Genomic DNA, 22,890 nt, shown 5'->3' on the forward strand with positions numbered 1-22,890 from the left:
AATCCTGCATCCAGTTTTGGTCACAACGATGTAAAAAAGATGTTGAGACTCTAGAAAGAGTACAGAGAAGAGCAACAAAGATGATTAGGGGACTGGAGGCTAAAACATATAAGGAACGGTTGCGAGAATTGGGTATGTCTAGTTTAACGAAGAGAAGGACAAGGGGGGACATGATAGCAGTATTCCAATATCTCAGGGGCTGCCATAAAGAAGAGGGAATTAAGCTATTTTCCAAAGCACCTGAAGGCCGGACAAGAAGCAACGGGTGGAAACTAATCAAGGAGAGAAGCAACCTAGAACTAAGAAGAAACTTCCTGACAGTGAGAACAATTAATCAGCGGAACAGCTTGCCTCCAGAAGCAGTAAATGCTCCAACACTGGAAGTTTTTAAGAAGAGACTGGACAGCCATTTGTCCGAAATGGTGTAGGGTTTCCTGCCCGAGCAGGGGGTTGGACTAGATGACTTCCAAGGTCCCTTCCAACTTTATTACTATTATTATTATAAGATGTCACCGATGCCATTTAAAGCTTTTTAACTCCAAAGATTTTATAATCGTTTTTCAAGTTTTATTTCTTTTTTTAGATAAAAACAAAGATCTCCAGTAAGAATAGGAAAACTTTTAGTCCTCAAATTTCAGAAGCATATAGATCCAATTAGATTAAAATTGTTCTTATAGTGCTTTGATTCCCCTGGGTAGTCAGATGCCGCTGTTCTTAGAGGGTGGGGTAGAAATTCCCTTCCCTCTCTCCTCACAGGGGGAAAATATACTTTGGGCAGCTTTTACAGGAAAAAATACTTAAAGTCTTAAAGAGAAGATCAGATCTCACCGTTTTATCCGCCTTGCTTTAAAGGTGCTTGATGGTAATTTTGACTTCGGCTGTCAGCAGCTTAGTGACAAGCCATATTGCTATGCCCCAGATCAAGCGGAAGGGCTGCCGCCCTCCTGCGATCAAGCAGGGGTCACCTCCTTGCTCATCACCCCTATAGGGTGACTTTCGACCCTTTCCAGGGTCTCCCAGCAGGACGAAATCGGGTATGGAAGATGGAGCTCGCCTTCCAGCATCCGTAGGAGCCAGAATGGCAAACCAGAAGCCCCAACCCTCCATTCTTAAACCAAAATGGTTATGGTTCTCATTGGTTAAAGTGAGAAGAGACCCTACAGAATGTCCAACAGGATGGTGGACCCTTCCTTTTTTCCTCCTTACAGGGCGCAGATTTCCGTGAATTTCTTCTGGCAAAGCTTATCAATGCGGAGTATAGCTGTTACCATGCCGAGAAATTTGCCAAGTTGGAAGTAAGTCTGGTTACTTAATATGTTTGTATTAATAATTTCTCAAGCAAATATCTGTATGAAACAAAATATATGAAATGAAAATGCACAATTAGCAATATATATAAATTGCTGAAATATCAGCTTTGGAAAATTCCTCCCAATGTTATTTACATTTAAGATTCCTAATGGTTGGGAATGGATGAAAAGAATTTGATGCCCTTTTAAAATGAACATTTCCCTCAAGAAAAGGATAATTTCTCAAGTAAGGACATAATCGCATGGTATACATTTTTTGCCATCATTTCTGGCTTTAATGTCTTACAGTAATGATCATCAATTACCCTGGAACATTTGGATGAAGCTGGATCAGAAACTGGCTGTATTTGGAAGTGGGGTGGTTAAAGGCTTTCCTGAAATATTTGTACAGTTTGGTTCATGTAAATCTGCTTGAATATATCAGCAGTTGATTTGTATGAACTCTGTCCAGTAAAATAATATTTAATTTGCTACTATTTGCTAGTTTAGCTGTACAGGCTTTCAGAAATAAATAGAGAAGTTACTGATTACAGTCATTTCCATTGATTTGTTTCTCCAGTTTAAACTACCAAATTCACAAAACTGAGAAATCACAAAACTTCAGCAAATCCAAAATGAAAAATAGATGTTCTTATTTTCATTTTTAAGAAATTCACCCAAAATCTGATGCCTTCTGATTTGCCCGCTTTTGGCCCTATTAGTTATAGGCCTAAAATCCAGCTGATTAATACTATGGTAACCTTCTTTAAGGAATGTTCAGAATAACTTTAAAAAGGGGGGAAGTGGATGGCTGTATTTATATGATGTTTTTGGCAGATGCATTCTGACTCTTATTTGGAACCTTGGTGAAACCATCCAGGAAAAAAGCTTTTCAATAACATTATATTATTTCTGCTGACTCTATGGTATACAGAAGTGTCGTGTAAAAGGAGAGTAAAAACAACAACAAAAATTAAAAGAAAGCCTGAACTTACTGGCAATAAGAATAAATTATTTTTTACCTTAAAGCTAGTAATTATTTTCATCAACTTGTCAAGATACAGATCTTCATTTTCTGGCAAATTTCAACTAGGAAACATTCTATAGCATCACCACAGAAACATTCCTTTCTCAAAAGATCTCTTGCTGAATCTCTGAGAAGGAATCTAGATTAAGGCTTTTGATATTAATGATAGTTTTCAGGCAGGCATTTCTGAAATAGTTCCTCAGGCAGGGTGGGCAGTTTTTTTGAACTGGAATTTGGAATTTCGAAAGCATACCTGGATGTTCTCTCAAAATGACTGCCCATATTTCCTTTTAAGTATAACCTATGTCTATCTGCCATCTTCCTATTTATTCTTCCTTTTTAGTAGTAGGATCAGGCAGGCAGAATGTCCTCATGAGTTTATTTGCCCCTTCTAGTGTTGGCCCTTTTTAAATGAAAAGCACAGTTAGTATACATTTAAGTAAATAAATAGGAGACTTTCGAACTGAACGCAACATCACACAGGACAACACAGGAGGATGTAAACTCAGAACAGTGACTCAACAGATTATGTAACCCATCCAGACATGAAATGGCCTTCTGTTTTGCCTCTTCCTTTTTTCAACATGCACTCCCATAGTTTGACTTGAAATCTTTGACAACATGCTTCTTTTTGTTTCTCTCTTCCTGGAGCAGGAGCGCACTCGCAGTGCACTTTTGGAGAGCCTTTATGAAGAAGTTCAGATTCGTAGCCGCAGCATGATGGGCCTGGCCTCGGGGGACGAAGACAAAATAGAGAATGGGGGTGGTGGCTTCTTTGAGAATTTCAAGGTGAGAGATGGCGTAAATACTGAATTTCTCAATATCCTTCTACATTTACTAACTTGATACTGCTCTGGGTAGTACAATTATAATATTTCACATGTTTCCAAGGATTTATGCCCTGACCATATTTATTCATTTATTTCGATTTATATGTTCACCCGTCTCAACTTTAAGACTCTGGGCAGCTAGTAATAATTAAAATGGCATATAAACATAAAACAATAAAGAAACAATAGCAAACACATAATCTGTTACATACACAAACCCAAGGTAAAAAAGCTACAACACAAATCCTCACAGGTATTGCTTGGACTGAGACCTACATTCAGTTCCCCAGGCCCCTTGACAAAACTATGTCTTTGAAGCCATGCAAAAGGCCCACAGAGTCAGGGGCAATTTAATCTTGAGGAAAGGATGTTCCAAGCAAAAGTTGCCAGAATAGAGAAGGTTCCCTTGCCCCATCAGATGGTACTCCCTAATAAACAGAAAGTCTTTATCGGCACCTTGAACTGCACTCAGAAGTACTGGCAACCAACATGACTGACATGAACAGAGCCTCTCACTCCAAGAATGGACACAGTTGGTGCACAATATAAAGTTGTGCAAAGGCACACTTGGTCACTTAAGTCAAACTTTAAAATATTGCAATAGATAGGCCTGTAACTATATGCTCATATTATATTTGGGGGTGAGGGGAGAGGATTCCAAAGCTGAAAAGGAAACCACAGAATTTCTCACCTCAGAGCTGTTAAGTGCTAGGCTAGCTATCAGTCTATTCATTTTTCTTGGAAAATAAGGCCATGGAAAATCCCAACTTCATGTTTTGAGCACATATTATAATATCTGTAATATAACTCCCACCTGGCATCTCAGCTTCTATGTATCTGAATCTGTACATTAGCTGGAAATGAAAGTGTATTTGATCCTTATGTGGAAGGGAAAGTCTATTTGATCATTTATACTTGAAATATAACACATTTTACATTCTAGGGGAAATTTGTTAAACTTTATTTAACTTGGAACTGCCCATCTCCCTCACAGATGGAGTCTGGTCAGTGTACAATAAATTATTTAAACGTAGAAACAATATATAAATTCTCAAAGAAACTTTCTCTTTGTCTAGTTTATGTAATCTTGCCTCCCCCCCCCCTACAGTGTAATCTTGCCTCCCCCCCTACAGTGGAGGAGAATGGGAATGAGAAATTGGAGAATATGTTGGAAATCTGGAGGCCTAATCATGATGATGCTGTTCCTAAAAATGCTGAAATATGTGTTGTGATATCATAGCATAAGAATTGCCCTCTCATGCTAGCATCCCTGCATTGTATGAAATATATAAGGGGGAGAGCTGGTATCATGGTCCATGTTTCTTCACCTCTGCTTGCCCTCCCACATCCATGCCTGTATTTGAAATAAGCAAAACGTCAGGTGGCTTAATTGTGTTTCACAGGGTATTCCTTTCCACAGCTATGTAGCAATAGCCAGGATCAATTATATGTTGTATATTTGAGTGAAGTGACTAGACTAGACTAGAAAAGGGAATCCAACTCTAGTCTAGAGTTTTGTAGTGGGTACAAAAAGGCATACTCTTTAGTATTTCCTGTGTGAATCAGATCAAGGGTTTGAAGGATTTCAGCCTACAAATCACAAAAAAAAATATTATATTGGTGTTTTTTTTTTTTTGCTCTGTGGTATATGCCATCATAAAGAAAATTGTTTTGCATTTTAGACTGAGAACATACTGTTCTTTTTTTTACTTGGCATAGAATCTGCTTCTGTACTGGTGCTACAGTCCTGGAAAATTTTGTTTATTTATTTAGCTAGTTAGCTTTCTTTAGTCACCAGAGGAAGAGAACAAAGCTTTCTTTCCAGTGCTACCATATATGCTACATAATTCTTTATTCAAATAGATAATGTAATATTTATGGTTGTGGAAATATATTGCCAAAAAATGCAGTTGTGGCTATTTTCCATTTTTCTGTATCTGCACAGAATAATAAGACCTGTGTATACCTTCCTTCAACAGAGCTGCTTTAACACATCTGTAGAGAATTTTGAAAAGACTTTAGCATAATACTTTTGTGTTCGCTCATCCTGCAATTCTTATGCAGGAATGTATTACAGTATTATGTCTGGTGTAAAGTGATAAAAATCTGGTCACAACGAGACATTTCCCTAAGAAAGTAGGATACCTTTCTATGGCAAATCTTTCTATGGAATCCCCCCTGCTTCCAGTCATGAGGTAGGAAAAAAAAAACTAAAGGAGTTACTCTACAATTATTCCAATTCAGACTGCAGACTGGGTTGGTGGCAGGTTAAAAAGGAAATTCCACCAACTTTAATGGGCAATACCACAGGCTATGTGTTTAGGATTGTAGCTTTACATTTTTAATGGTCATACTCTTTGTGCGCATTCAGGTATTAGAGACCCCTATTTGATCATCCTCAGAAAACTCCAAGTCTTTGCTTTCTTTGTTAGAAAGCCTTAATATGAAATCCATGTAAAATAGATATATACAGGTGATGTACAGGTAGTCCTTGACTTACAACAATTCATTTAGTGACTGTTCAGAGTTGCAGCAGCACTTTAAAAAGTGACTTATGACCATTTTTCACACTTACTACTACTGCAGTACCCCCATGGTCACATGACCAAAATTCAGATGCTTGGCAGCTGACTCATATTTATGACAATTGCAGTGTCCCAGGGTCATGTGATTACCTTTTGTGATCTTCTGACAAACAAAGTCAATGGGGAACCAAGATTCACTTAACTACCGTGTTACTAGCTGGACAACTGCAGTGATTCACTTAATAACTGTGGTAAGAAAGGTTGTAAAACGGGGCAAAATTGTATAGATGTGATCTCAGAATAGTACATAGTTTGGACATTCCCCAGGATGTGCTAGTTTGTATTGGGAAGCTTGCAATTTCTAGTTGACTTCCTGAAAACATTTTAAGGAAAGGTTGAATTATAGTCATATAGCCTGGCATTTCTAATTCTTTAACTTGTTTTGTGCTTGAGCAGTACACAGATTATACACAGATATAAAACATGTCACCTGGACATGGGTTAGAGGAAGGAATGTGGGAGGGCAGGAAAGGCTCAAAGTCAAAATAGGTCATGGTTTTGATAGAGGAGAATATTTGTAGGTCAGGGTTGAAATGAGGGGTCCTTGGTGCTCTCTGAGCTTGGTTGTTCTCTTGCAGATGTTCCATTAGTCAAACTAGATAATATCTTCAGTACTATCACTGTCAATATTGCAAAAATTGAATGAAATGAAAGACGTTCCAATTTAGGCTGAAAGCAGTGCTGCCTGGTATGATATAATTTTTGCGGAAGAGCAGTGGAATAGCTGAAAGAAATACATTTCCTATGGAAGTAAAAAGTGAAAGATAAGAGATGTGGTTATGTGTAAAACTGTTCCCAACATAATGGAAGCCAGTACCACTTTTATTCTTTTATGCCATTAAGAGAAAATCATGACTATCTTGATACCATATACCATCATTTTACTTTATTAAATTAATTATTTTTTCAGTAACTGGAGTGGAAGTACTATCTTAGAAAAGATAATTTAATTTTTATTGATGACATTTTCAGGTAAGAACCTTCAGGATAAATACTACCTTCAGGATAAATATTAAATTTGACATGAAAGTTGTTAAATGTCAGGGTGAGTATTCAGAGCATCAGAAGAAGTAATTGATGCTTACATTCAGGAATTCAGGATATGTGGCTCCTCTGCTTTTCATTATACAGTGCTGCATGTTCCAAAGTCTGAGCTGACCAGCCTGGATAGAACTATCCATTAAAAGCTAGAAAATGAATTCATATTTCTTTTGAGGTTACATCTTACTTTCAGTACTATAATGTAGATTTGGTATCCCAGCTTGTATCTTCAAGGTTCATATAATAGAGGAAAGAGTTAAGCTAGAGAATCATGATTGTATCTGGTCAGTATCACTTAGAGGAAAGCAAAAAAGTTCTTAATGAAGACTGTAGCCTTGGATATTGGAAAAAAATATTTTCTTTGCTTGAGATCCAGTACTGAGAGGAAGTCCAGGGTTAGTTTTCTTTGCCTCCCAGTTCTTATCCAGCAGCATTTCTACTACTCTCTGTCCTTTCCTTGTGTGTGTATGTCAATGTCTCTGTGTCTGTTTCCCTGTTGCCCTTCTCTCCAGCGGGTGATCCGAGGCCGTAGCCAGAGCCTGGACACTATGGGGATAGCCATGAGGAAACAGCAACAGCAGCAGCCCCCAGCAACTCTACCCAGCCGCCCAGCTACTGCAGGCCTTGCCCTCAACCCAAGTATCGCCGAGGGCCCCAAGGCTATTGCTGCGGTAAGGTTTTGTGGGATAGGGACTGGGGAGGCTAATTAGCATGACTTCAGCCCTCTTCCCCATTTTTCTCTAAACCTGCTGCTTGTCAGCGCTCCTTGCTGGTAGCTGTAATTCTGTAAAAATACCTCAGATGTCTATATGGATTTGTTTTCATGTCTCTGTGTTCATTTGTCAGTCATAGATCTCTGTCTTTGGAACCCGACTCACTCCATTAATGTGAAAAGTGGTATAGTGGAAAAACTTGACAATAGGGAGATAATCTAAGGTAAAAGTCAACAAAGATTGAACTGTCACAAATACACCAGATATTTTAAAGGCTAAAAAAATAACAAGCTTTTATTCCAACACCAAAAGACATCAGATTGTTTCCTACCAGCCTCAGATGCCAGTAGCATTAGAGGAGGGCTTTGGGAAAAGATCTTGGTGCAAGAAAGATGATCGTTGAGAGAAATTCAACCAAGGCCCAAAATGGGCAACAGTATATAAGAAAAGCACTGGAATTTTGAAACTGTAAATGGCTTTGTACATGATAGTAGGTTGTCATATATATTTTCTGGAAGACTGGTGGTTGTCAGAATATGGAACATTTTGGCCATTTTATCTCTAGAAAAAAATTAAAAGTGTCCCTTGAGGCTTCAGTAACAAAGCTTAATTAGTAGGCAACAGTATGTTTAAATGAAGGAGCTTGAAAATCCCACATGGCCAAGCTAAGTGATTTCTTGTAGATAATTGTGTGAAACCAGATGGAACTCTTGGGGATTATTTCATGTTAATGTCCTTAATCTAAACTGTGACTTCATGGCACTTCCTTGTAAAACCAATTCTATCAAAACATTATGTTTTCAATTCTCCATCCAATTCAACTAAAGACTTTTCCACGAAGCTGAACTGAAGTGTTTTCCACCCATTAACAGTAATCCATGCAAGCATGAAATTTACTATCCTTGTCATCCATCCCAATTTTCATTGCATAGTCCCTCTTTCCTCTCATTGCCAGCCAATTTCATTGTGTTCTTGACTGGCCATGTTGTGGAGGCATACCAGGAATTAAGGAGATTGCAGGGCATGTTTATGTCAGGTTAGGTGCAAGTTGGGAAGGACCCAAGTAAACGAATGCCATGATATTGAAATTCTTAAAAAATTAAATAGAATAGTATTTCTCCTGCTCTCTGTTTTGGCAATTTTCTGAACCTTTAATTTCACATGCTCTTATTAAGGATAATTTGATAGGGGATATAGCAAATAAAGCCTGTTTCATGATTATTTGACAGCCTCAAATGAAGGAAATAGGAGCAACTAGGATAAGGTTGTTTGAGGTAATTTTCATCAGGCATTAAACCTACTGATGTACACTGAACTAGTTCAGGTTCATTTCTGGTTTAACAGGCATGGAAAGCATTTGGAGAAAGCCTCCTATAGACAAGCTGGGCAATTAGGGTGCAGTTGTCACTATTGTTTGAAAATACGTGGGTTATTAATTAGTCTGACTTGGCCACAGATATGCTTGGGAGGTTTTGGCTGGGATCTACTGTCTTCAAATCATATGTTCTTCCATTCAACCATGGCTCAGTCCACTGTTAATGAAGAACAAACCTTTCTCCCAACACTGAACTTGCAGATCTGGGTCAGGGTACGCATGTGAAGCTGCTGTTTACAATTCTGGGTATTGAAATTACTCGTCTCAGGGGACTACAGTTTTAATTTGTAGCCTGAAGATGACATTGAAATCCATAGTTACAAATCCATGTCAAGATGCTAATTACTTCCTTTCTCTGACCACAACTGTAGATTTCTAGGTCCCAAACTACTTGTTCGAAGGAAAGCCAGGAGAAGAAAGCTCCATTTGGAGAAATTATGTGCACAGAAAATAAATGCTAGAATGACATGTAGATATTGACATTCTGTTCAAGATGCGTGTTGCTTGTTATCAGTGATATAACAAAAAATTATTTTGAAGGAGGAGAGAGGTTCTGGATATTCAGGAAGGGAAGGACACTAGACCATCATTTTTAATGGTAGTTGAAACTTACTTTAAACTCAAACTGTGGTTCTGTATACTTTTCTCTCTATTTTCCTTTCTCCTTCAATCTATATTGTCTCTCCTGTCTTGGCGCCAGTATCACTCTATATATCTAAAGTATTTCTCACTGTTGTCTCTGCAGTTACTAGTTTATTGCTTTTAGTGTATTGCTTTTTCTTTTCTTACTCTACATTTTTCTCTATTGAATTAGCTTATCTAGCTTTCTACGTTTGACAACGCCACATCATATATACTGTCTGGCATGCTGCACAGGTTGATTTGTTAGCATTAAATGCATAGCCAGGATCTGGAAATCTAGTTCTCCATCTTTTGCTCCTGTTCCAACTCGTGCTTTTCTATTTCTTTCCTCCTCCTTCCTCTTTTTTTCCTTTCTATCATTTCCTCTCCACTAGTCCTTTGCCCTGCCTGGGAGAAGCCCATCACGCAACCGAGGCAGCCGCTTCAGTGGGAGACGTAGTAGTGCCATTGGCATTGAGAACATCCAAGAGGAAAAGAGGTATGGACCACGGGAAGAATGGCAAGACTAGAAATAGAGCAGGGGGAGAAAACAGTGTTTGGTGCAAGAGTTAATCCAACTTTGTACTCTCAAGGTCTAGTGGAACTGCATCTGCCAGAATTCCTAGCTATCGTGGCATTTAACCAATATGTAAGAGAGGTGCAGTCTGTATATATCAGGAGGGCACTAATTTTGAAAGATGGGGTTAGTATGTCTATATATAGGTATTTGACACAAGAGGTCTTTAGTGCACTTAAAAGGTAATTTTCTTTATCACAGAGTAGCAATTTCAGCTGTAACTTTTAATCTACTGTTGTGACTCATGGGCTCTGATTTATTCCAAAAGCCAAGAGCACTTCTGTCCAAAGCTACTAGCTAATCAAAACCAATTGGAGTGTTCCTCTTTGTTTATCATGCAGCCTGTTGACTCCATTTTCTTCATCTGTGTATCAGTTGTTTTGTTTCTGATGTGTCATCCTGGAGTCTATCAGGATAACTTTCCTAACAGTTCTGTGATTTCTGTGATAAGCATCTTAATGTTTTCATGGGACAATTTCATAGCAGTTAATTTCTTGAACAATTGAAAACTAAAGTTCTGAACTGGGCATAGAATGTAATTTTTGGTTGCAGAATCTAGCTTAAATAGATTAAGAGAACACTAGGTTGAGAAGAGAATCTCCATAGAGAGATGAGAAGGATTCAAGGGAAAAGAAGCAGAGAGGAAGGAACAAATATCATGGTTGACATGAGGATTAAAAATAAGAGAAGGAGAGGCACTGTTTTGCTTGAATCTGGGCCCAAATAATTATCTCACTGTGTTTTTCTGATTACAAACATGTTCCAAAATTATAGCAAACTGATTTGGGGACATGCTAAGGCACCACAAATTAAGCAAAAAGGTCTAAAAGAAACTGATTACATTAATGCATTTGTTGATTTAGATCAGGTTAGGCAACTGTTTTCTGGCTAGGAGCTGCACATATCATAAAATCAAGGTGGTTTGTGAGAGCCAAGGAGGGCATGATAGTGATGTGATGATATAACAAAAACAATCTGTTTAGCCCATTGTCATGTTTCTACATTTGAGTGGGGAGGATTGATCTGCCTTTTTTTTTTTTTTTTGCCTTTTTGTCTAAGTGCAAACCTGTGCCATTGAAATGATTTGTTTTCACTTAAATTTGATAGCTGGATGTTGGAGGGCAGCACAAAATATGAGGCTCTGTGGCTCCATTAAATTTCTGGGGTGCCTGCTACTGGTCTAGATCAGGGATAGGCAACCTCGGCTCTGTTATGACTCATGGACTTCAACTCCCAGAATTCCTGAGTCAGCTAGGCTTACTCAGGAATTCTGGGAGTTGAAGTCCATGAGTCATAAAAGAGCCGAGGTTGCCTACCCCTGGTCTAGATAGACAGATACAGGTACAAGCCAGTAATTTTTGAAGAGCTGAACAATGACATATTCTTAGTATATTCTTTCCGTTGTATGGCATATTAACAATTAACCTTGTATCTGTAAATAATGATGACCCTGATCCATACAGGATGCTTACTCTTTTCTAACTAATTTATCTGCTTCTCCTTGTCTGATTATCAGATGAATATGGTCTGTAATAGTAATTATTTTGGAACAGTACTGTTAATTACTCTGAGAAGCTCCTCACCAACCTTTCAGCTTGTTACAGTATACAAATAACTTATGGAAGCAGTGCCACTGTTACCATACCCTTCAGCCCCTCAGAATAAAAACAAATAAGACCTAAAATCCCTTTCTTTCTATCCTGAAAATGGAATGAAAGCACAAGAAAGAAAAACTTAATAAAAGGAGTGGTATTCAGTCATAAAAGCAACACAGATGTTTTTTGCAAAAGCATGCTAAAGTATTGCAAATGTAATTACATTGAAAATGTCATGCTATTGCAATGTGGTGTTAAAGTTTGTATACAAGTTCTACTTTAGTGATATTATTGGTCAAGTTTTTAAACTGAGGAAGGATGATTAAATGTTTCCTCTTCCTCTAATGGAGAGACAGAGGACAGCAGGCTGTGGCTGAGCAGAGACTTTGTGGTTCACTTCCACACTTTCCTTGCCTCCGCCTCGTCAATAGCCATAGTGCCATTGGTAGGCGCACAATGGTTTTGGGGGAATGAAGTTAATTCAGTTTCCTGCTAGGCTAATCTAGGATCAAGTCCAAAAACTGCTCAAAATGGATGAGGAGGACCCAAAGTAGAACTAGTTCCTGCAGTGCTAGCAGATGTGGCAAGAATGATATACTTTTTTGCAAAGTGAAAGAAACCTCAGCTAATGTTAGGTTTGATGGGAGATCCGAACAACATTTCTGGAGAATGTCTTCTTGCTTTAGTGCAAAATTCAAGGAACTTGTTTTCTTCTTACAAAGAAAGTTAGGAACACTGACTGAAGGAAAAGGGCTAGTTTCCCTTGCCGTATTTGGTTTAAATTAAATTTAGCATGTGTTGTAGCTGCTTTACTTTCAATCAATATGAAAAGGCAACATTGCAGCCTGTCTCCTGAGATCAGAATGCTGTCTCCACAGTCTTTCTTATGAAGGAGATAATTAACTTACCCACAAAACAACTGCTGAAGAGTTCCAACAACATAGGAATAAAGACCAAAGCAGAGTCCTGCTCGATCAGACCTTTAGTAATCTGTTTCTCATTGCTAAACCACCTGCAGAAGGAAGCCCACCAGTCTCGAGCAACTGACTTTCAGAGGCTGTAACACTGCCCTCAAGGCTAATAGCCATTGGTCCCCCATGACTTCCATGAATGGGTCCAACTATTTTGTTTTTTTGAAGCCAGGCAAGCTGGTAGCCAGCATCACATCTCACGCTAGCAAACTTCAAACTTGAATTATGCATTGTGTAAATCAATTGATCAGTTGCAGTCCAAACAAAGGCAATATGGGCAGGGCCCTATGAGTATTTTTCTTTAACCTAAAACTGGGCTGGGACATAACTGCCATGAATCCATGGCTTCTGGTCATCTGAGACATAAAAAACAGTGCAGCTGTCAGCCATAACAACATTTTTCAGCCCAACTCTAGGGACATATGTTTTACAATGAACTGGGAAAGTAATTGTAATGAAGACGTTTTCAAACACTTTGAAAAAGAATAAAACAAGGGCTTTTGTGCTCTGGTGGACACAATCAGAATTTTATCATACTAGAAGTGCTTTTGCAAAATGGTAGCTGGGAGGCTTATTCATTCACTCGATAGTTGCTATGGAAATTTAATCCCTTTCAAAGGACTAATTTATCAGAGCATTACTTCCCACTTGCCTTAACCACCATTACCACCATGAAGCCAGGTGCTCCCTATAAACTCTGCTTATCTTTGTCCTTTTCCCATGTGAATGCAGTGGTGGGATTCAGCCAGTTTGCACCACTTTGGCAGAACCGGCAGCTATTTTTTTGTTGCCCAGGCTCAGAATGGACTTCCGGAAGCGGCATCCACACAGAGAACCAGTTGTTCGCACATTTGAATCCCACCACTGGGCGAATGGATCCATTTCTGAACAAACACTGAATTGCAAAAGCCTTTCATTTAATTGAGAAACCATACTGGGGCCAGAGACACTTTTGGAAGTAAAAAAAAAAAAAAAGGTGCAAGAGATTAATACTTTGTTTTACAGCTAGCCAATATTCCACTGCAGCCCTAAGAGATTAATGAATATGACAAATTCCAAGAGGGATGTTACAGAGTAGCTAGTGTTTTGTGTTTCACGTTGAGGAGGTCCCAAGATTATGAAAAGTAGTTGGATTTCTGGGAAAGGGGCAATCTTTATTCTGACGATTAGAACTTCTGGACATCCATAAAATTAATTAGTCATGAATCTCATAGACTTCGTAGAAGGGCTCTTCTCTCTGTAATAAACAGTTATTCTTTTCTCTCTAGCAAAGATGTGGCTGAAAGGGTACAGAAGGTATTGGAGAGTCCTGGACCCTTCTTTGATCTCAAGTCAGATGGTTCCTCGAGTCCTAGTTCGCCAGAATTCCCTAACAGGAAGAGCAAGTGAGTTGAATGTGGAAGATATATGGGCAGGAGGGATGATTTAAGATTATTTCCACAGAATAAAAAAATATTGCACCTGCTAGTGTTATTAGGGAAGACACCTTTCTTTAATCTACTAGAGCAGGGGTGTCAAACTGCCAGCCCACAGGCCGGTTGCATCGTATGGAGGCGATGCCCACCCCAGCTCCGGCAATGCAAAAAAAGTTGCAACATGTCACGTGACGCGGCGAGTTTGATACCCGTGTACGAGGATTAGGAAGCAGTAATTCAGATTGCTATGCTACATAGGCTGACTTTTGTCAGGAGGGAAGATTAATCTTTAGGATGGGCAAATGGCTCTTGAAGGTTGTGATTCTTTGGCGCTTGTGTTCCTTCAGCAGAGGTCTCTCCAATCAGACATCAGGATATTGTGTGATGCAGCCCCTGTCCCGGTCTTCATCTAATGTGAGCAGCTGTTGTAGTGGAGTGAGAGAGAATGAAACATCAGAGGAGGAGGAGAACGAAGCGGTCAGTGTGGGATCTTTTATTACACCCTTTCATAGAAGCAATCTTCCAGATACAGACTAAGTGACCTCTAAAACTCTTTCCCATTTTTCTTGTACAGGAGTTAATGTGTTCTCTTGAAGGTCCCCAGAAGCAGGATTCCCTGGTTCAGAATGCATGGTTAGATGACAATGTCTGTACACCCAGTAGTACCAGCTCACCAGGTAAACACTGAAATGTTTCTAAGGCATGTCTGCTAGGCAGAGTAGATTCCTTTTATATCATTGGTGTTGTTACAAAACTGTAACTGGCCTATGTTGTCCCACACAGCAGTGGTAGTGAATCATGTGGATTAGAAGGAGTTTTCTGTGTTTGTGGTCCTCAAGGAGTGAAATGTAATCAAAACACACACATAAGAAGAATGCACAGATGTTTGGGGGAGCATAACATTTAGAAAAAGTCTACTCCTCCGCCCACCCTAAAAATGAAGGACTGAAGGTCCACGGAAGGTTGATTAATTGGAAGGGGAGGCATAATGAATAAAGTTCTATACCTGATGATTATGTTTTCTATATAGGCTTCCCTTTCAGAGTAAATGGCAGATGAGAAAATGGAAGAAATGTACAGCATTAATCTCCCCCCCCCAATCTAAGTTCTGATATCCTTCTCCTTTTTCAAAACAGAGAAACAACACACATTTATGATAGGATTTGTCTATTGCTCATTTGGCCTAAAGAATGTTCTGTAACAGCGAGCATTGTAAATTACTAATGCATTATTAGAAATATGTACATTGCTACCTCGGTACTCACCATTAATTAGTACCAAAAATGATGAGTATCAAATGAATGTTTCCCATAAGGAATAATCTAGTGAGTCACAAGACAGCCGACACCAACAAGTTCTAGTTTGTATGTTGAGTACCAAACAAATGATGAGTACCGGGACAAAATTTGTGTGTCAAAATGCATTGAGTATCAAATTTGATGAGTTACAAAGCTACCAAAGTACTCCTATAATTGAAGTACTGCAATTTCTGAACCTATCAATCAGCTACATGGTTACCAGTAGATTTTCAGTATAATTTCATATATTTTTACCATTACTGTGGTGGTACCAACAAGTAAAATTTAATGGAGATTTTTTTTTTTACTTGTTCAGCTGACAGGCTACTTAGAGAACAGAAATGGTGTGGGGGTGTGTGTCTGCGCACACACACCTGCACTTAACCTCATCAGTCCAAGATCGGTGCAGTCCTTACCCAATTGAATTGCAGTCAGCATTTGTGAAATAATTTCAGAATGTAGTGACATCTACATTCTAACTTTTTACCTGGTTTGAGGGCTAAAACTCTCTTGGATGTCAGATAGGTGTCTATTCCAGCAGATGAATGTAGAAACTGTGAAAATTTTCTCCTAGAACTCTCTTAATGAGCTTCTGATGCTAGCGTAAAACTAAGCTGAGTTCACACACATTGGCCAAATTCTCAGAATTTTTTTTTTATTGAAAATTTTTGCAGTTTTTCAATAAAATTACCCCCTCCCACTCCCCCCCAACCCCCCCAGAACCTCCCCCCTTCTTCCCAGAGCTGAATACAGGGTTAACTAAAACTAAAAAAAAAACAAAAACATTTAAACTTAAATAAACATCAAACCAATATAATTACATTCAAAGAACAAGATTTTAAATACTTTAACTCCAATATATATATATTTAAAAAATTACAATTCTAATCATTATCTTAAACCTTAAATATAAATTATTCAAAAGCTAAATAATATTTTCTAATATCATACTTATACTGTATAAAATTTACCCATCTTTTCCACACCAAAAAATATTTCTCTTGCGATTGGTCTTTCAAATAAGCCGAAATTTTTGCCATTTCAGATAAATAAGAAACTTTAAGAAACCATTCCTCCAAAGTAGGCAAAAATTCCTTCTTCCAATATTGTGCTATTAATAACCTTGCCGCTGTAATTAAATTTAACATTAAAATAATTTCTTTATCATCACAATCAACAATAATACCTAACAAAAACAATTGTGGTGTGAATTTTATCCTTCTATTAAAAATCTTTTGAAAATTCCACCATATCTTAATCCAAAAAGCTTTTATACTTTTACATGACCACCAAATATGATAATACGTTGCATCCAGACAACCACATCTCCAACATTTAGGTTGCAAATTTGAATACATACGAGACATCTTCTGTGGATCAAGGTGCCATCTATAAAACATTTTATAAAAATTTTCCCGTAAATTTTGAGCTTGTGTGAATTTAACATTCCTCACCCAAATTGTCTCCCATGTGTCTAATAAAATCGGCTCTTCAAAATTTTGAGCCCACAAATTCTCAGAATTTTAAGATAGAAATTGCATTATTATTACTTATGTACGCTCACAAATCCTCCCTCCTCCCCTACCCCCCCAAATAAGCTATACAAATGTTTAGGCAAGAATGTCAGTGTATCTTAAACAGAAAGATGACTCCCCAATATTCTCCTTGGGTGCTTTTTTAAATTATCTTTTAGATTCAGTCAGGCGCTCTTTATTGCTTCTTTCACGTCTCTTCTCTGTGAACAGAAAATCTCTTAAGTCACTTTTTAGGTTTCCTTTCTAGACCTTTCCACTGAGGTAGAATGGTGCCCAGCTGTCATTAATCTTCCTCGAAAGTTCCAGCTTGATTCTCTTCCTCCATCAAATATCACGGATTCCTTTTTCTACAATGTGGTCGGCTAGTATACCTACCGTATATGCCGGCGTATTAGGCGACCCGGCGTATAAGACGACCCCCGTCTTTATCGCCGAGCCGCATTCCTAGAACGTCGTCTTATATGCCGGAAACTACCAGTATTTCCGGCGTATAAGACGACTCGGCGTATAAGACGACCCCCGTCTTTGGCGCCGAGTTTAGCGCTTCCGGAAGTCGTCTTATACGCCGGCATATACGGTACATGCTATGTAAGTCAATGTCAATCGAGCCAGAGAAGCCCTGTGACAATATAGAATCCAATTACATGCAGGCTTGATTTCTGCCATAAATTGCTAAAAGTATTATTGTTTTTCCCCACTTAGGTTTATGATTAATCTGGCTATTTCTAATTTTGTAACCAAGGTGGGTAGTTGTATGGGAATAATCAAGTGAACTGAGGATCTTGCAGAAATGCTGACAGTTTTTATCTGTACTCTCACCAAGAATATTTTCTTGGGTGCATTCCTCCCCCCCCCCCCAAACAATTACACAAGTAAAGTTCCTTTGAATAAGCTAGATTCCATCAAAACCTTCTTTCAGGAAGTTTTCTGTACAGCATTAGAAATCTCTGGTGCTCTGTAGCCCAAGTACTAAGCAGGTACAATCAATCTAAGAAAAGATTGGTCAGGCACTGCCACCACCTGACATTATATATGTTATGTAAAAGTAGGGGCAAATATATTTTGTTTTAAACCCAAAACGGATACGTTGTGTCTCAAGATTTTGACCAAATTGTTGGGCTGCGATTTGACCAAACCAAAACATGGAATTTGTAGTGGTTCTGGTTTTCAATGTAGACGAATTCTGGAGAGTCTTTACTTGATCAACAGGACAATTGAGGAATATGTTTCTTTCCTCAATTTAGGATAGGTTTGAACAATTGTATGCATTTTTCTGAAGGCTGCTAGCATGCATTTTTGAATGGACTTTTCCCTACCACGTTTAAGAGTAAACTCTCTAATATGCATTCTTAGACATTTGCAGTTTCTCTAATGTGTTCATTTTTCACAATATTCAACCAGGAGCAGATCTCAGCATACACATTCAGTGCAAATTCAGTAACTTCACCTTAATCAAATTAATTTCTTTCTCATTCTTAGATATCCCAGGGAAGATATGTTCTTCTTCCCCCGGCTCTTGAGATTTAAATTCTAAATCCTGGAATTCCAAATCAAAAGATCATCACCAAGTATCTTCCACATAGAAGAAAGAAAAATAGAATTTTACTAAGGAGCATTACCAAATGAGAAATATCCAAATGTGCCATTTGTGTATCATAGGTTGTTGATGATTGATCCTATTCCCAGACTTTTTCCATCACAGCTGAATCCTCCCTAGAATATGCTTTAACTTACTGTTATTTTGTGCTTGGTTCCTTTCAGTAACTCAGCTGCTCCCTTCTAGCAATGCTGCCGGCTCCATGGAAAAGGGGAAAAGCAGTAAAGTGGATGCTCAACGTTACAGCCCAGTATGTTTTTATACTTTTTTTTAATGCATGTAGGAAATTCAGGTAGGGAGGTGATTTGTGGGTTCTTCATATATAGGGAATCAGGGCAAGGAGAAGAAAGTTAAAGAAACTGCCACTTCCTTGTTCCACAGGCCTCCATTTTATGCTGTGTGTGATGCCATCGCTGGAGGGTATCTCAGTGCATGCTGGGTAATTCACAGGTAATCTGCTTCCTAGGGGGTCTCAATACCCTAGGACACAGGGGGATAAGGGCACATAGGGAAAAAGTAACAGGAGAATTGGTTATCTTTGCTACTCTACATATCCCACCTATTTGAAATCAGCCAGATGCTGTCAAAAGTAAAGCCTGTTGGGTTTTTTAATATATATATTTTTAGCCCTATAATATCTTCCAATTCTCTATTTTCTCAGGCCCTCAACAATTTGGGACATTTTTTTTGAGGCAGCCACTCAGTCCATACCCAACATGGTTTGTCAAACCACATCCATGTATCTACCAAGTCTTACTACATAACTTGGCTAACTCCCTAATACTGTATCCTCTTGATTCCCACAGTGCCCTTTTCCAGCCCATCTCCTCCCATTGCTGTGACTTATTATTTGCTGAATCATCCTTTAGCTCACTAGCTAGTTTTGTGTGTTTCTGTCTACTTCTGCTTTTTCACTGTCATTGGGAGGTGTGCATCTTTTGTGGATTACTGCTTTCTAGGAAAGTGTGAGATGGTCAAGATTGGGAAAGAGAGCAGAAATTTCCCAAGGGGCGAGGGGCCCTTTTTTCATGCAAATATGCAGCTTCTTCCTTCAACTTGATAATGTCTTTGAACACATTTCTCTGATGGAACACTACTTCTCCCCTGAGCATTGCAGAGAGACAGGTTTAAAGCTCCATGAGTGCTGAATGGATATATCAAGTTGTCAAGCTATTCTGACAACTTTATAAAGATGTTACCACAAGTAACAGGAAACCCTCTGAATCCAGCTCTGGTTGATCACTGCCTTCTGCCTACTTGTTCCCCACAGCATTATCCTTATCAAATGCAAGGTTATAGCTTCTTGTAGCACCCCTATCCTTGCTCTGTAGAATACTGTATCCTCTGCAACAGAATAAGTAATTCTGATAAAGCTTTTGAGCAATCTATGTAGTTGTTTCCTTGTATTTCCTATAAGATTGATTAGGGCAAGAGTTTGTTACTGAGCCCATGGAACCTTTTGGCTTACTAGCAGTTTTAAATCAGATTTCTCCAGTTGCATACGGTAGTAATTTGAACATTATAGTTACCCCATCACAAACCTTTTCAGCTTGGTCAATTACTGGACTTTTTCCCAGGACTGTTATTTTCAAAGCTGCCGATATAAAAGGGGCCACCTTGGAGGAAGATTTAGTCGTCCAACTGTGCAGCTATTCACAAGTGGTCATTTTTTATGAAGTTGCTGAAAAAGATGTTTTGGCTTCCCAGTTGCTATGATGAACGGTATAAGATATTATGATATAAGGCTTTATGTTTATTCATGGCTGAGATTGTCTCTCTTCATTAAGCCTATCCCTCTCCGTTGAAGTATAAGAGGAAAATGTGCCTACTGCATCCGGTGATTGCATCTGTCCATTGGTGGATTCTTGAAGCTATCTTCATCTTTTCTCTGTATGTACCGTAGGATCTGCTGCCGAAGTGAGAACTCACAGCAGTTCACTTTGGAATTCAGAGGAAACAATGGTGGATTCCCAGAAACACCCAATCTGGCTCTTCTGCTTCATTGACAGCTGCACCACAGGCAGTCAGGAATCAGAGTCCAAATGTGGCATTTTACTCATCCATATGTATCATTCCGATTTAGCAACCTGAGGAGAGCAGAACCAATCTAAATCTTTAAAAAAAAAAGAGGGGGGGGGGGCTCTCCTGTCTGCCATAGCTTTAGAAGCAAACAAAAGAGGAGTGCTTTTCCCTCTTTCTCTGTTATTACAGCTAAAATGTAGATATCCAAGATCCCACCTGGAAGGATTTGGGTGTCCTACAGGGCCGTTTCCAAAAGGCTGTATTTGTGTTCATTCTTCAGCATGAAGGCCTCAAAAACGTAAGAGGAATATATATCTTAGTGCTCCCAGGATTATGCCTGGTTCATAAAACATCAGAGCTGCATTATGCAGCATGGGCAGGACACATAGTGCCAAAGAGCATGGGTGTGTGTGATAGTTAAAGAGTATTTGTTTCATTATTCATCAGATTCCTCAAATCTGTTAAATATTTCACTGTACCACTGCCACCCTCTTTCCTGAGTCTTTGTGCCATCAAGAACCAAAACCTGTAAATGTGAATCTATGACTCCTTGTCCAATGCTTGTTGTGTCTGTGGTGTCTTGGGCTTGCAATAAAAGACTACTGTGACCAATTCACTCCTGAGGGTTGTTGGGGTTTTTTTTGTTTAAAGCTAACAAACATCTAAGGTTTCACCATATTGAAAGGAGGAGGCCTAGAATCATAATGATCTAAAGCTTAGTCAACACTTCAACACTTCACCTAAAATGTTTAATTATGGGAGTTCATCAGCCCTAGTAGCAATGTATTCCACCAAATAATGCCTTGGTGAAAATTCTTAAATACAAATGGGAACAGACTTATGGCAGATTACCAACTGACATTAAACTAAAAGCATTTGCCACCAATTTCTTTATCTTCTGCCTATCAATTAGGGTTCAAGCTGCAAAAGGGTCAGTGCCTCCTATACAGACCATGGTTGGCAATCTGTAAACCATAAGATACCTTTGACATCTTGTCTATTTTATGTTGCAAATTTTAATTTTTCCATTGGGATGGTTTAGGGCACAGATGGCAACCTGCGACTCCGGAGCTGCATGTGGCTCTTTGAGCCTTCCCCTGCGGCTCCCAGCCTCCTCTGCCATTTGCAGAGACAGAGACAGGCACTTGCGCTTCCCTTCTGTGTGTGTGTGTGTGTGTGTGTGTGTGTGTGTGTGTGTGTGTGTGTAAAAAAAAAGAGTGGACTCATGGTGCTGAAAAGCTTACTGGGCGGAGCTCCTCCCTTTGCTGCGTCTCTGCAGGAAGCAGGAAGGGCAGGAGAGAGCTAGCTAGCCCAGCTATGCTGGCTCAGGAATTCTGGGAGTTGAAGTCCATGAGTCATAAAAGAGCCGAGGTTGCTTACCCTTGAGCTTATTGGAGAACAGCTTGAAGCCAGCTTGCCAGTGAGCAGAAGATTGGAGAGAGGGAGAGAGGGGGAGAGAGAAAGAGAGAGAGAGGGAGGGAGAGAAAGAGAGAGAGAGGAAAGAGAGAGAGAGAAAGAAAGAGTGGGGGAAGAGGATTGGCAGACCAAGGGCAGAAAGAGAGAGGGGGGGAAGGGAGAGGAAGAGGAAAGAGAGAAAGAAGGAGAAAGAGGGAGGGAGAGAGGGAGGGAGAGACAGAGTCAGAGAGAGAGACCCTTTTGACATCTAAAATGAAGATAACACTGCATATACCCTTTTTTACCTTTATGATGTGTGTGTGTGTGTGTGTGTGTGTGTGTGTGTGTGTGTGTGTGTGTAATGGTAAAAAAGGATATATGCAGTGTTATCTTCACTTTAGATATCAAAAGGGTTTTGTGGCTCCCAGTGTTTTGTTTTCGGTGGGAACGGGTCTAAGTGGCTCTTTGAGTGTTTTGGGTTGCCTACCCCTGCTTTAGGGGCAAAATGGTTTGAGATCTTCATTTTACACTTTAACTCTTGTTAATCTCCCTCCCCAATTAAGACACATTTTGATCTTAGTTATTCTAGTGATGTAATGACATCACTGAAAATGTCACTTATCTCGTATCCTCCAGGCAGGATACCGAATTAAAACGAATCCCTGACAACAAATTACACAAGTCGCTTCAATTTGCCTTATTTTCTGGAGGGATACCTGGTATCTATTAGTGGAAATTGCTCCTTTCCAACTCCATTTCCCATGTAATCATTTATTTTACAATATTATTCTTTACTGCTTAATTACTGCATGTGGCAAAAAGCAGTGAAGCATGAACAGAGACATTTAGAGCAATGCAGAATTTTTCACAGAGGAAAGGGGCTTACACATAGTTCTTGTTCAGAGACCACAATTGAGACCCGCAACCTGGAAGTGAAGCCATTGCTAAGTAAAACCAATTTGGCTTATTTATGATCTTACTTTAGCTTTCCTTTGCTTTACAGA

General features: G+C 39.1%; 1 protein-coding gene across 5 annotated transcripts in view; it reads left to right on the forward strand.

The window, feature by feature from the left end:
• The window catches only part of LOC120306075 (rap1 GTPase-activating protein 1-like), a 67,509-nt gene extending 46,402 nt beyond the window's left edge, over window positions 1–21,107 (forward strand). For 3 of the 5 annotated variants that reach the window (XM_039338697.1, XM_039338692.1, XM_039338693.1), the window contains 10 exons: window positions 1,209–1,295; window positions 2,971–3,105; window positions 7,285–7,443; window positions 9,877–9,980; window positions 13,893–14,009; window positions 14,387–14,516; window positions 14,614–14,716; window positions 18,634–18,719; window positions 18,851–18,919; window positions 20,373–21,107. In XM_039338697.1, the coding sequence (XP_039194631.1) occupies window positions 1,209–1,295; window positions 2,971–3,105; window positions 7,285–7,443; window positions 9,877–9,980; window positions 13,893–14,009; window positions 14,387–14,516; window positions 14,614–14,716; window positions 18,634–18,719; window positions 18,851–18,874 (945 nt within the window). In that variant the 3' untranslated portion in view covers window positions 18,875–18,919; window positions 20,373–21,107. The remainder of the gene's footprint in view (window positions 1–1,208; window positions 1,296–2,970; window positions 3,106–7,284; window positions 7,444–9,876; window positions 9,981–13,892; window positions 14,010–14,386; window positions 14,517–14,613; window positions 14,717–18,633; window positions 18,720–18,850; window positions 18,920–20,372) is intronic. The other 2 variants (XM_039338694.1, XM_039338695.1) reach the window with 2 other exon arrangements.
• The last annotated feature ends 1,783 nt before the right edge of the window (window positions 21,108–22,890 follow it).

This window comes from Crotalus tigris, unplaced genomic scaffold (genome assembly GCF_016545835.1).
Source record: "Crotalus tigris isolate CLP2741 ecotype Arizona unplaced genomic scaffold, ASM1654583v1 scf7180000017716.2861928, whole genome shotgun sequence".
Lineage (NCBI taxonomy): Eukaryota > Metazoa > Chordata > Lepidosauria > Squamata > Viperidae > Crotalus > Crotalus tigris.